The following is a 13812-nucleotide window of genomic DNA, read 5'->3' on the forward strand; positions in this document are numbered from 1 at the left end:
CACAAGGGACATAACATCTTAGATCCCAAGGTTGGTGGCGCTTTGGCGATGTAAGCGATGGTTAACATTTCTTACATTGCCAATGTATATGGGCGTTTCTGACCACTTACCATCAGGTGGCCATTTGCTCGCCCCCTAAAATAAAAAAAAAACAAGAAAATCTAATGATAATCGCCTGCGAGCGAAATTTTATTTTATTTGTATATTATGTTTACAATACGAGATTACAATCGATCTTATATATATGTGGGATGATAGGAATAAATAACGACTTAGAACTCCGTATCAACTTTGCTTGCTTCTTGTCACTTGCACGTTATCATCCTTCTAATAAATGGGCGAGGCTATGACGACTGTTTGACGGCGGTATAGTAATCTAAAATTCAGTCTAAATTATCGAGGCCGTTGAAGAGCAGTAACATCAATGGTGCAATTGTATCATTCTGCGATAGTTCAATCGTTGGTCTAGCGTGTCCAATTGTAGACAAAACCTTCCTATATTGAAACTAATTTTTTACATATGTCGTAGTTTGTCAAACAGTGCTAATATTAACAGTGCCGAAAAAAGGCTTTTTTTCTGTTTATTTTCGGTAGAACATTGCAATTCGATATAACTTTTACGTTGAATCAATATTTTAAAATGAAGATACGAACGTTTTTGTAAGCGCCTACCTGAATAAACATTTATTTTAATTTGTTATAAAGTTTGCTATTTCAATTGCGTGAATCTTAACCGATGATCGTGGGTTCAAGCCCGGGCAAGCACCACTGAATTTTCATGTGCTTAATTTGTGATTATAATTCATCTCGTGCTTTACGGTGAAGGAAAACATCGTGAGGAAACCTGCATGTGTCTAATTTCACTGAAATTCTGCCACATGTGAATTCTACCAACCCGCATTGGAGCAGCGTGGTGGAATAAGCTCCAAACCTTCTCCTCAAAAAGAGGAGAGGAGGCCTTTAGCCCAGCAGTGGGACATTCACAGGCTGTTACGGTTACGGTTACGGTTTGCTATTTCAATTATGCAAACAACGGTAATTCTTTTCCTTAAATAAATTCAAAACACAATATTATATTCGACTTTTATTCAAACGTTCTCAAAAGGCGTTTTTCAATCAAACATATAGGAATATTTAATATCGGTCCAGAAAACACCGCATTCAGCATTATGAAGCCACTCCGAGGTAAACTCTAAATGCTTCATCTTAATAAAAAAAGTATTATCTGTATAGTAAACGAAATGTTAAAAACTTTCAAGCTTCCGGGTTTTTAATTCATTTTTTTTATACTCACTGCATCGTTTTTTATTTTACATTTATATTATTTTACGTTTTAATTATATAATCTTACAGATATACAAAATACCTACATATATACATCTACATATTATATCATGGTATATATGTCTAAGATAAATAGAAAGTAGACAAATATATGTATTTTTTTCAAATAGATGATTCAAGTATTCATAGTAGCATTTCAACTTCTATAACGTTAAACAAAGTACGATAACTACTGGGTTATGCTATATAGTAATATATGATATATATATTTTTTTAAAGTATAGGTAAGCGGACGATCGTCATCATCGTCATCGTCAATGCGTCACCAACCTTGGGAACTAAGATGTTATGTCCCTTGTGCCTGTAATTACACTGGCTCACTCAACCTTCAAACCGGAACACAACAATACTAAATCCTGCTTTTTATTAACTCAGGCGAGCTTGCACAAAGCCCACCACTCACCAGTAAAAGTAGTTGTATACAATTACTATACGCGACTTATAGCATTAATTTTTAAATGGATTTTATTACAAATAAAATTCAATCAAACACATGGAGTAGTTTCACTTTAAGAAACTTAGATAAAAATAATAAAATATATTTTTATTTTGTGATATCTTTAACAAACTTTTTGATTCAATAATAATAATATTAATTTTGAGTTTTTGACCTTTTCTTACTTACTAACATTCATGATTTGATGCATTTTGTAGGTTTAAATATATACCAAAATCATATTCTTCGCGTCCAGTTTAATAACGCGCTCAGGGTACTGATGTTCTGCCCGCAGGGTTGTTTGCTAGATGTGTTGACCGTTTTTATACCGTGATGCGAATCATATGCACCTCCTTGGTTTGCAGAGCGCGAGCCTTCTTCAACACAATCTTGCATAATTGCATTTCCCTTGTGTGTGGTTTGTTATAAGTAACATTGTGTAGTTGAATATTTTGTTACGTGAATAAATAAATTATTTATTTATTTTTTCTACAATATAAATTTTACAGTTAATAATAAATAATAAATCAAAACTAACTTATTTACTCTATTATCATCTTTATTAATTTGGGTAATGAATAGCCTGATTCATGTAATTTTATGTATGCAATAAAACGCAATACGAGACAAAAATATGTTTGTAATATGTGTGTCAAAATAATATGTATATACATATATTACGGAAATGTATATAGATACAGTCTTAAAGATAAATTGTTGTTCTCGACTAAGTTTTCACAACGCAACAAGTTTTTAAAATTCTAAAATTATTTTGTCACTGGTGGTAGGGCTTTGTGCAAGCTCGTCTGGGTAGGTACCACCCACTCAGATATTCTACCGCAAAACAGCAATACTTGATATTGTTGTGTTCCGGTTTGAAGGGTGAGTGAGCCAGTGTAATTACAGGCACAAGGGACATAAAATCTTAGTTCCCAAGGTTGGTGGCGCATTGGCTATAAGCGATGGTTGTCATTTCTTACAATGCCAATGTCTAAGGGCGTTTGGTGACCACTTACCATCAGGTGGCCCATATGCTCGTCCACCTTCCTATTCTATAAAAAATATATATATATATATTAGTGATGATGTATATATTTCATTCTTCTAGTAAAGAGCAAGGATAAATGATTAGTTAACTCTTCAATATTGAAATATTTTTATTTTTATTTTGCCACGTCATGTGAACCTTTAAGTAGATAATAATCTGAAAACCTTCACCACGCTTAGTTATTGCATTAGCTTGTAAGGGGGCTGGTTCATTTTTCACTAAGAAAGTCAGACTTTCAACGGGGAAATGCGACTAGCGTTCTTTTATTCCATGCTGTTGTATCGATGTTACGACCATTTTAACTACAGAGACAAGGGACATAACATAAGATGTTCTTAAGGTTGGTGGAGCGTTAACGATTTACGGAATGGTTAATATTTCGCTCATCGCCAATTTCTATGTGCGGTGGTTACCGCTTACCAAAAAGTGGTCTATTTGTCCGTCCGCCAATATATAATGTAAAAAAATACAATATTAAAAGATATCGTCTTTTTTAATGTATATTTTTTACAAAAAAGCCTAAAAAGAATCCATTAATTCGTTAAAATGTGATTGACAAATGAAACAGACAACCTTAATCATTAGAAATTAGTTTTTTTTTCAGACTCAGGGATTGTATATAATATAAAATCTAATCTCTTTGTTTGTACTGAGAATTTTTTTGACAAGAAAACCCACTTTTTCTTATTGAGCCAACCGGGAAATTAAATCGTCATTATTTGCAGCAGCCTTATAAGCTATCCACCAGATCTTTCCTTTTTACGAAAATATACGATAGTGTTTGGTAATTAATTACCAAGCCAAACGTGCAGTGTGATGACATATTTCTCGCTCCAACAACCTGACTACGTAATAAGTTGAATGCAGAGAGTTCTCTCAATATAATCTAGGTTTTAATGTTTTATAACGGTCTTACCATTTTCAGAGAATACGTAATGAAAAGGAATTTATTAAACGTTTCAACTTTATTATTCACTTTTGAAGCTCAATTTAAATATATTAGCTAATTACGGTCCATGTGTAATTTTCATTAGATGAAATTAGTTTTAAACTAAGTTTGAATATTATTTTTTATAATTTTTGGCTTTTATTAAACTTTTGAATTCTTTTTTTTTTGTCTTGAGAATTTTTTTTAAACTTCATCGAACTTTGAAGAATATTCTAGAAACCGTGACATGTTTGGTTTTTTTAACTTGATTGCATATTATAATTGTAGGCTTATATTAAATACTGGCAAAGACAACTGACATTAAGCCTATTGCATAGAGATTTCATTTTCGATAGTGAAAACGTAACTAAATTATTGATAAAATTAAAATATAATTACAACGATACTATGTCTTAACTAAAGTAGTTACATCTTCAATTTAGTGTAAACCTACACTTATTTAAACAAAGTCTCAACAATACCAAAATCTCCAACTCAGGTACATTACACGCCATCTTATATATAGCAAGGTGCAAAGTATTGTTTATAAAAAGTAAGTTTTTTAACTTTATTTTTAGGTTTGCAAGATTTTAATTATTATAGAGCGAGAAAGGAAGACGGAACGTTATAATGAATCTCGCCATTGCTATTTCTCTTCGGAAAATAACAAAAAGAAGATTACTTTCTATTGAATCCATTTCAAATAAAATTGTATAGTGTCGCGGATAGGTATCTCTCCAGGGGCACTGACTTCATTTCAGTTCATTTTAAATTTTCAGTTTCATCTCATTTATGTTTTCCTGGTACTATTAGAATCTGTTGATTTTTCTAATGTTTTTTTTTCCACTTTAATTTTATTGGTCTTCACTATGGAGCGTTAATGATTATTGGATAATACCATATAAGTTTATGTATAAAAATAGAAACATTCAACAAATACTTCAATAATCATATTGAATAATACTAGCTACTTACACCGGTTTTGGGATTTGCGTGAAATTCTTAGTGAGCGTCTACGTCACGCAAAGAGTAACTAATACAAATAACAATTTGACCTATAGTTTCGGAGATCTCGTGATGTGTCATCGATTCAGCGTTATTTAACTTATTGATATTAGATTAGAATATATATTACGCGTAATGTATGTGCCAATCTGAGGTACCAATGAATTGTCGAGAAATTGCAGACTGTGATGTTACAATTTATATTAGTTTCGGAGTCAGAGGTCCACCACCTATGTTGATTATGTAAAAACCATAGGTTAAGATTACTGCAGACTTATTAGTATTATATATAGATTTTAAAGCTCGTGATTTACCAAGATTTGAAAGAAACCAATTGATTGAGAAAGTTATACTCGTATAACATTATAATAATACGCTGCTGTATTATATATAGTAATTAAAAATCTTTTTTGTATATATCAATAATTTTTTTCGTTATATTACAATCATAAAAAAATTAAACAATAAAGTTATTTAGGGATGAAATGCTCTTAAATCGAGAACACCTTGATTAAAGACTAAAGATTAGATAGGTCGAGGGTTCTTGATAATGTAAAGTGGCTCTCGCGGCGAACCTGGAAGTGTGAGATGAAAATAAAAGGTCAAAGCAACACGGTAGGACTGCGCTGTCTTTATTATTCGTCTTCCAAAAGCCGTACGCTATTATCATGTGTACTTTACTGCATACTCCGAAGTGCTTGCCTGCGGCCAACGCATCTTGGCTATTTACTTGCCTTGGAGCGATTTAGGTGGTTCTTAGGACGTAATTTGTTTTTACTACAAGTACACAGTGTTGTGTTTGCTATAGGAAGTTAATGTGTAATATTTTAAATTACTTTTCAGCTAGTTATTGTTTAAATGAGGAATAAATCGTAATATTTTAATGAGGTTGCATATTCTCGAATTACCGACTATTAAAATATTTTTAAAGCCATTTATTTATATAATGACTTTAAATAATACAAACAGAATATAATAATAATTATTTTTTAGTATCTATTCTCATAGACTTTCGCGTTCTTCCCTTGAAAGCTTGAATTTATGATTTATCTATGATTTCGGATTCAAACCCAGGCAAGCACCACTGTATTTTTATGTGCTTAATTTATGTTTATAATTCATTATGTTGGGCTGTAAAAAAATGTGAGCAAACTTGAATGAGTGTATATTTTAAAATTCTACCACATGTGTATCCTACACCAGAGAGCGTTGTGGGATAAGCTACCTTCTCTTCAAAGGGAGAGGTCTTAACCCAGCAGTGGGATGATTACTACAGACTATTACTTTATATAATTAACAACAACTGTGCCTGTTGTACAAAACACAGGTACGGTCTTGCGTGGAATATTGCTCGCACCTTTGGGAAGGCTCCGCTAAGTACCTACTTGAGGCCTTGGACCGGTTGCAGCGACGTGCCGTACGCATTATTGGCGACGTAAAGGTCACAAACACCCTTGAACCTTTACAATTGCGTCGTGAGATAGCAGCACTGAGCGCTTTCTATCGACTGTATCACGGCGAGTGCTCTGAGGAATTATTCTCTCTAATTCCTGCTTCCCCCTTCCTTCTTAAGTCCACGCGAGCTGGTTCTCGATGTCACCGCCTAACTGTGACATCAATTCCATCGCGAACAAAGAAATTTGGCAACTCCTTTCTTTGTCGCACTTCCAAAAAATGGAATTCCTTACCAGCTCACGTGTTCCCCTCCTCTTACAACCGGGTTCCTTCAAACGAGGCGTGAAGAGGCATCTTGCGGGCCGGCAAGGCGAAGGCGGCTAGTGCAGAACGTTTTTCCCGTCTGTACTGGCCGTCGTCGCGTTTGGACTCTACTACCACTTACTATCAGGTGGAGTAGAGTCATTTGCCCTCCCGGCGAATACAAAAAAAAAAAAAACTGGATAGCTGCTATTAATATTTAATAATATAATAATTGACAATTTTTTAATAGATGTTTGTTATAAATGAAAATACGTTCTAAAATTAGCTTATTTATTGTTGGTACTTACGTCTATTTATACAGATATTGCTAAGGTAACTATTGTATTTACCTACTAAGTTTGACTATGGACACACAGGCGTCCCATTGAACTCTAACTTTAGAGATTTAATCCTAATAAGATCATTAGGCAGTGACCGTTTCATAAGAACGAAATACGATTTTTTTGATTCCAACTTATTTACTAATATAATAAACATATATTGTACTTCGATTCAATTTAATACAACACCAAAACAAAGCAAATAAATAACATTTTTTTGCCGAAACTTTACTAAATTGTAATTAAAATTAAATAGAATATCATTGAATTATAAAATCATATTGCGTTTATTTAATGATCAATTCAAGTGGAATTAATTGTACTTTTTAGATAATCAAAGACGAAAACACTGATATTAAATGAAGTTGAAATCTAGCACACTACGAGTACGTCTGTTATCACAACATAGCGAATGTAAACTAAAAACATTACATTGGAATCGACACGTATTTAAAAACGTACAAAAACATCTTCTGGAATAAGATTAAAATGTTTACGGTAGTTAATTTTAGATTGTAATGAATTTATAGACATTTTAATTCATTGTATTGTGACCTTCATGGATTATTCAAGGCGTTCATAATGATGTTAATATCGTGTCGTATCATGCAATGTGTACGTGTACATTAATCCGATCGGACTTCGCAAATGAAGAATGTTTCGAAGGAGCAAGGCGAGTCGTTCCATTTCAAGCCTTTGTCGTCTCTGTTCCATAATTCTAAACAGTTCTCCTCTTCTCCATTCTCGTATCTGAAGTTATTTGGTTCTCCAGCGTTCCAGTTTACGAAAGTGAGTGGTCTGCCGTTGGCCATCCAGAAGAAATTGCCTTCTTCAGCCAAATCAGTACCCGATGTCCAGAAATGTTCGCGGCCGTAACCTGGAATATGAAATTTTGTGAAGTAAAGTTAAATAAACAAAATGTATTTGATTGTAAAGGAATTTATTGTTTGCGTATTCATTGTACCATATTATTTACGGGGCAGGCGTTGAATATTTTAGTATTACGTCTAAGGTTCTGTGTCTATAATCAAGACCGAGCAACTGCATCGTCGATTATTATTTATGATTGTCTTTTATATATTATTACTCTAAGCTTAGGAATATAAATAATAGCTTTTGGAAAATAATATAATAGGATATAGTATTTTTTCATAAATATTTTTACAAAGAACAGCTGCCCCACCGCCAAAAAAAAATTATATATGTGCAATATAATGGCATTTCGTGTTTGTTTATATTGATGACTATGACTTTCTGAGTCTGAATAATCTGTTATTAAACAAATTAATCGATTACAAGGAACTTTAATATTTTTCCCTTGATCTTTTGGGAAGACCATATTCGAATATTCCTTGCGGATACAATCACAAAAACTAGGTATAATATGTTCATTAGGCACATGTAATGTATGTGATGCTTATCAATTGATGTGTTGTCAAGAAAAAAAATAAAGCTATTATGATTTCAGTATGATATTAAATAAAAAATGCATTTGAAGTAACAGCGTACCCTTGAAGTATTTTTAATATCTGCAGTTAAAATGCATCCAACTTAGTGTATTTTTATTCAAGGTCAATCACATGAAATTATGATATGTCTTTACAAATATTGACCCACTGGGAACACTGGTAAGTAAGCCGAGGTAGGCAAGGGGTTTGAGCATGTTAATCTTAACCGAAGATTACGTGTTCAAACCCGGGCAGTAATCGCTGAATTTTCATGTGCCTAATTAGTGTTTTTAATTCATCTCGCGCTCGGCGATGAAGGAAAACATTGTAAGGAAACCATGTATTGCAAATTTTACATATTTTTCCACCAATTCGCATTGGAGCAGCGTGGTGGATTAACTTTCTAACCTTCAAAATGGACAGGATGCCTAAGGCCATTAGATTGTAGATAAATAATAATGTAATCTTTTTTGGGTTTGGGTGGTTAGACACCCAAACCCAAAAAAGTAAAGTCAATAAATTACCTGATTCCCTAACGTATTTCTCTAGTCGGTCATTTTCTTCCTGTGACGAAACAGATGCCAAATGCATGCCATGGAATCTGCAGTACTGTTGAGCTTTAAACCAATTCGCCTGAAAAAAAGAAAAGTTTACTCGTTAAAAAGTTTAACTTTTTGGACGCGATTTGAATGTCGATATCACGTTATTATTTTAACGTTTTCAAATTTAACTGGAGCTGTAAATTTGTAATGAATTATGAGCATTTCAAATCGTGTACTAAAGGCTATAAATCCGTTTGCTTTATATAGTAATTGGGTACTATTTATATCGTATTTATGCTGACTGAACGAATACATTATATCAATTTATTCTTTATTTCTTAAACTTAAAAAGGATAATTCAATAATTCATTCTTATTTATTTATTTGAATAACGCTGTAAGAAACTGCTTGTATTTTAATAAATATCAAATCGTCTCCCTTCACACGCTGGGAAAGTGGGTCTCGTGTTTCAACGAGTTTAATGTGCGACTAACACAGTCAAATAGATGATTAATTATATCATACCATAACATGCTTTGCTGTTTAGAATTAACAACTATATTGGCGTGAAACTTAACATGTTTAGCGTATAACATGCGCGTGTTATTGGACTTATTGCAAGTTGATTAGGTATTTCGTTAAGCTGAAGCAGTTTAGATTATCTAAAATTCTTCGCAAAGAATGTACTTATTAGTTGCATAAAATAAGTTGCTGTGTATTCTTGTAGCGTTTATTTTAATACACGTAAAGCAGCTATTTAAGAAATTATAACATTAAAAATACCAGTCAATTAAAGTTTTTAAAACCTGTCCTATGGTATTTTAATTTTAATCACGAATTAAATATAAGTGGTATAAAATTATATAGAGTTTTGTTAGTAGTGGCAAGCTCTTAAGGCTGCAGATCGCGAAGTCTCGGTTTCTAAACACGGGGTTTTTTGTCAATTAATTCTTAGCAGCAGCATAGAGTTTTAACATCAGTGGGACATTTATAGCTTGTATTATATAATGTATATATATATATAATATTAATTACTCTAATGACTAAGTAAAAATATTTATACACTACTTATATGTATGTACAATATATATATGTAAAAATGTTCATCGTTGTTGTTATATACGAATATAACTGTGACATACAAAAAATATTTAGTAAGATTTTTGCATGGATTTATTGATCGATTGGTCACGTTTTTGTGTTACAGAGTCGACCATTTCTTTCCCAAAGTATAATATGAACTTGATACATAAATCGAAATTTAAAGGTCACATACTAAACAGTCCATATCAGATATTTCAAGGTAGGAAAGTTGACACTGACTTGCCCAGACGATAGAAGTTATATATTATTTTAGCGCCACTACCTACATAGGAATTCATGTGCTTAATTTGTGATTATAATTCATCTCGTGCTTTACGGTGAAGGAAAACATCGTGAGGAAACCTGCATGTGTCTAATTTCACTGAAATTCTGCCACATGTGAATTCTACCAACCCGCATTGGAGCAGCGTGGTGGAATAAGCTCCAAACCTTCTCATCAAAAAGAGGAGAGGAGGCCTTTAGCCCAGCAGTGGGACATTCACAGGCTGTTACGGTTACGGTACCTACATAGAAACAAACGAATAACGAAACGAAATATGTTTTACTGCTCTAAGCATTTCGTGTATTTAACTTTATAAAATGAAATATATAGCTCATTGTATGAACAAGTTCGTCATTTTTTCGTTCTAAAATCAAGATCACGATAGTATTTTAGTCTAAGCTATGTGTATAACATCTTCGTCAACTGTTTTTGTATAGTAGATTCGGAGAAAAGAGATTGTGAAAGATGGACAAACAGTCACAACACGCCTATACTTACATCTTCATATTTATCGTTTTGTGTTGTATTTATTATGCTTAAAAAATTTAAAAACAAAAGTACATACTGATTACAAAAAGTAGAGATCGCGTAATTAAAAAAAAACATTGTATGAGAATCCTCTGTATGATGCAACCTTAAGTACTCAGAAAGTAATCCGGTACGTAAATTTGTAAAAATATACGAAAAAAAAATTACATCATGGACAAATACCTCGTCCGCCTACACTAAATGAAATATATACAAAAAATAATAAATACACGACCGCACGACAATGTGTTACCAAATTCAATAAATTAAAAAAAAACACGACAAAGTTGACAAATCCAAGGCATGGAAAGATATTTTTAGATTTCTAATTATCTAACTCGTGCTCAACGGACATAGAAAACATTGAGAGAGACCTCCATCTTTGAGATGATTTGCCAGAATTTTCACGAGCTGTAGCAGAATGGTGAATTAAGCTCTAATCTTTATTCTTAGCCTTTGCCCAGTAGTGGGTTTTTTCAGGACTATAACTTTCGTTTTATTCATATAAAAAGTTAGCGCATACGTAGGTAGTAACCGACTAATGTGAAATATTTAACAAAATACTTAATTGCTCAGCTCATTAATTACTTGCTTATGTAATTTGTAATGTGAAATGAAAGTGTTTGAAGTTACAATGGCTTTTTATAACGTGACATCCGCTACGATAAATACTTAGATAACCGGTTTTTTTATGAAGATTCATTTTGTTAACTAATTTAACTTTTGTACATTTAATTAAGGGGATAAGTGAAAGTATATTTCAACTTTTTGTTAAATATGTACTTATATGTTAATAATAATTTTAGTTACGAGAAGGTTTTTATACTATGTGATATGTTCATATCACATAGTATATAATATTATAAAAACCTTCCCCTTGAAAAAATAATTTGTGCTAACCCCATGGTCATCGATATAATGGTGTCTAAGTCGAGTAGTCTCAAGCAAATATACTAAATTCATTCATATATATTTATATATAGTATATATCAATATATATATATATATACATACTTAAGTGTTAAGAAATACAAAGTGGTAAGATTTTATTTTTTGTATGTTTGTTTGTAATGGATAAACTCAAAAACAACTTACCGATTTTAATATTCTTAACCTACAGAAAGCTACATTATCAGCGAATAACATAGGCTGTAGTTTACTTTAAAAAAAATAGAAATCCCTAAGAAAATTGCAAGAATATTACCGAAGGTATCAAATACTATATATTTCATACCTACTATCATGTCACTATTGAAATTTTAATATCTAAGAAAGATAACTGTTCAACTCGGACGAAGACGGGGCGGGCTGCTAGTTTAATATATATGGATTATACACTACACAAAACATATTTAGAATTAATTAATTCATTCATTAAAAGCTAATGGTATTATAGATAATTCAATTAGTGCGGTCTTTGAATGTCGGTGCGGTTTCATAATTAATTTTATCATTTTTTTTTCATGCATCTATACTAATATTATAAATACAAAAGTAATTGTGTCTGTCTGTTTATTTGTCTGTTACGGTTTAACGAATGGAGCGATTTTTGACCGATTTTTTCTGTTTAAAAGCTAAAGTGATCGAAATGGTTCTTAGCTATAAATTATGAAGATCTGTTCAGTTGTTTGAAGATCACCAGCTCATTTTCTACTTGAAAAAGGGTCCTACTAACTTTCACAGGTCCAATTGATTGATTGATTGATTTACAATTGTCTCCCGTCTCAAAGTTTCCCGTCGAGGCAGTATTTGTATTAAAATATTACGACGAACTTATAATAAAGTTAATGAGCCAACAAAAACATTTGATTATAGAAGTGCTTTTTAATATTATCTTATTCTTAAAATAAAATAAAATATAAATAATTATTGTTACTTGACAATGCTACGTGTAAAACATCTAAGGTAGAAATCTATTTAAATAGAATTTGCTAGGTGACATTTTAGTACGTAGCTAACCTAAAAGTAGGACTTGAAGTTTATTGCGCATAGAATTAAGCAATTCATTATCAAGATGATATATTTTGAAACGGAGGCAATCATTTACGAAAACAAAGCTAATTATATTGCAAATTACGTTTCGGAATAGTTTATCTATCTGATTCATGATAAATCTTAAGCCAGTTCTTAAGTTGTTTAAAATAAACGTAATAAATACAATATGTTTAGAGAAATAACACTAAACATTTATTATAAATTATTTATTGTGCGACTGTACGACGTAGACAGCGAATCTATCTATAACGCAAAAAATCAAATCCCTTTCAGAAATTCGTAAGAAGTATTTTAATTGGCTGCTCTGATATTTTTTGTTTGAAGTATTTATTAAATAAATTTGGACACTTCTTAAATTCATATACATATAGTATATGAATTAACATTATAGTATTAACATTTCGTGAGAAAATATTTTATATTACCTTAATTTAGTGTCCTCCAGACAGATTTCGGCCACGGCGGCCAATCTCAAGAGAGATTAGCCAACTACGCAGGAGATATAGTGCACAAGTATGTGCGCAAACACAATTGCACTCTTTATTCCTTAACTCTCATAATCCGATGGGACGGCAATCCGACCGGAAATAGTTCAGGCGCAGGACCAACGGCTTTACGTGCTTTCTGAGGCACGGGAGTGTACACACTTCCAACTTAATTTACCTTAACTTAAACATAATTTACCTAATTTACAAGAAACATTATAAATATGGCAACTTTATTGCTTTTAATTGTTTAGTCGTCAATTAATAATTAAGTAGCTAAAGTACAGTAACAGCCTGTTAATGTCCCACTGCTGGGCTAAGGCCTCCTCTCCCTTTTGAGGAGAAGGTTTGGAGTTTATTCCACCACGCTGCTCCAATGCGGGTTGGAGCAGCAATTAAGTAGCTATAATTGTTTTTTACGCTAGGTTTTAACATCTAGATTAAGTTAAATAAGAACTAAGTCATACACGATGTGAGAAATGATTATTTACAAAGCTGTAATAATTTTATGTATACATTTCTTTTTTTATGTTCGTTAGTAAAATATTGCAAGGGAATTAGAAATAATGTACTAACTTCAAGGCTAAGAATAGCGGCTTACATTAAATGTGAGCTAAATTATATTCTAAGCTACAATAATTTCTTCGA

At 32.2% G+C, this 13812-nt stretch overlaps 1 protein-coding gene across 1 annotated transcript in view; it reads right to left on the minus strand.

Moving 5' to 3' along the window:
* Positions 1-6761: 6761 nt before the first annotated feature.
* Positions 6762-13812, minus strand: part of LOC126774236 (C-type lectin domain family 4 member F) — an 88466-nt gene continuing 81415 nt past the window's right edge. Inside the window, exons 6-7 of the mRNA XM_050495658.1 lie at positions 8773-8881; positions 6762-7677 (exon numbers count right to left, since the gene is read on the minus strand). Coding sequence (XP_050351615.1) covers positions 7427-7677; positions 8773-8881 — 360 coding nt within the window. The 3' untranslated portion in view covers positions 6762-7426. The remainder of the gene's footprint in view (positions 7678-8772; positions 8882-13812) is intronic.

This window comes from Nymphalis io, chromosome 16 (genome assembly GCF_905147045.1).
Source record: "Nymphalis io chromosome 16, ilAglIoxx1.1, whole genome shotgun sequence".
Lineage (NCBI taxonomy): Eukaryota > Metazoa > Arthropoda > Insecta > Lepidoptera > Nymphalidae > Nymphalis > Nymphalis io.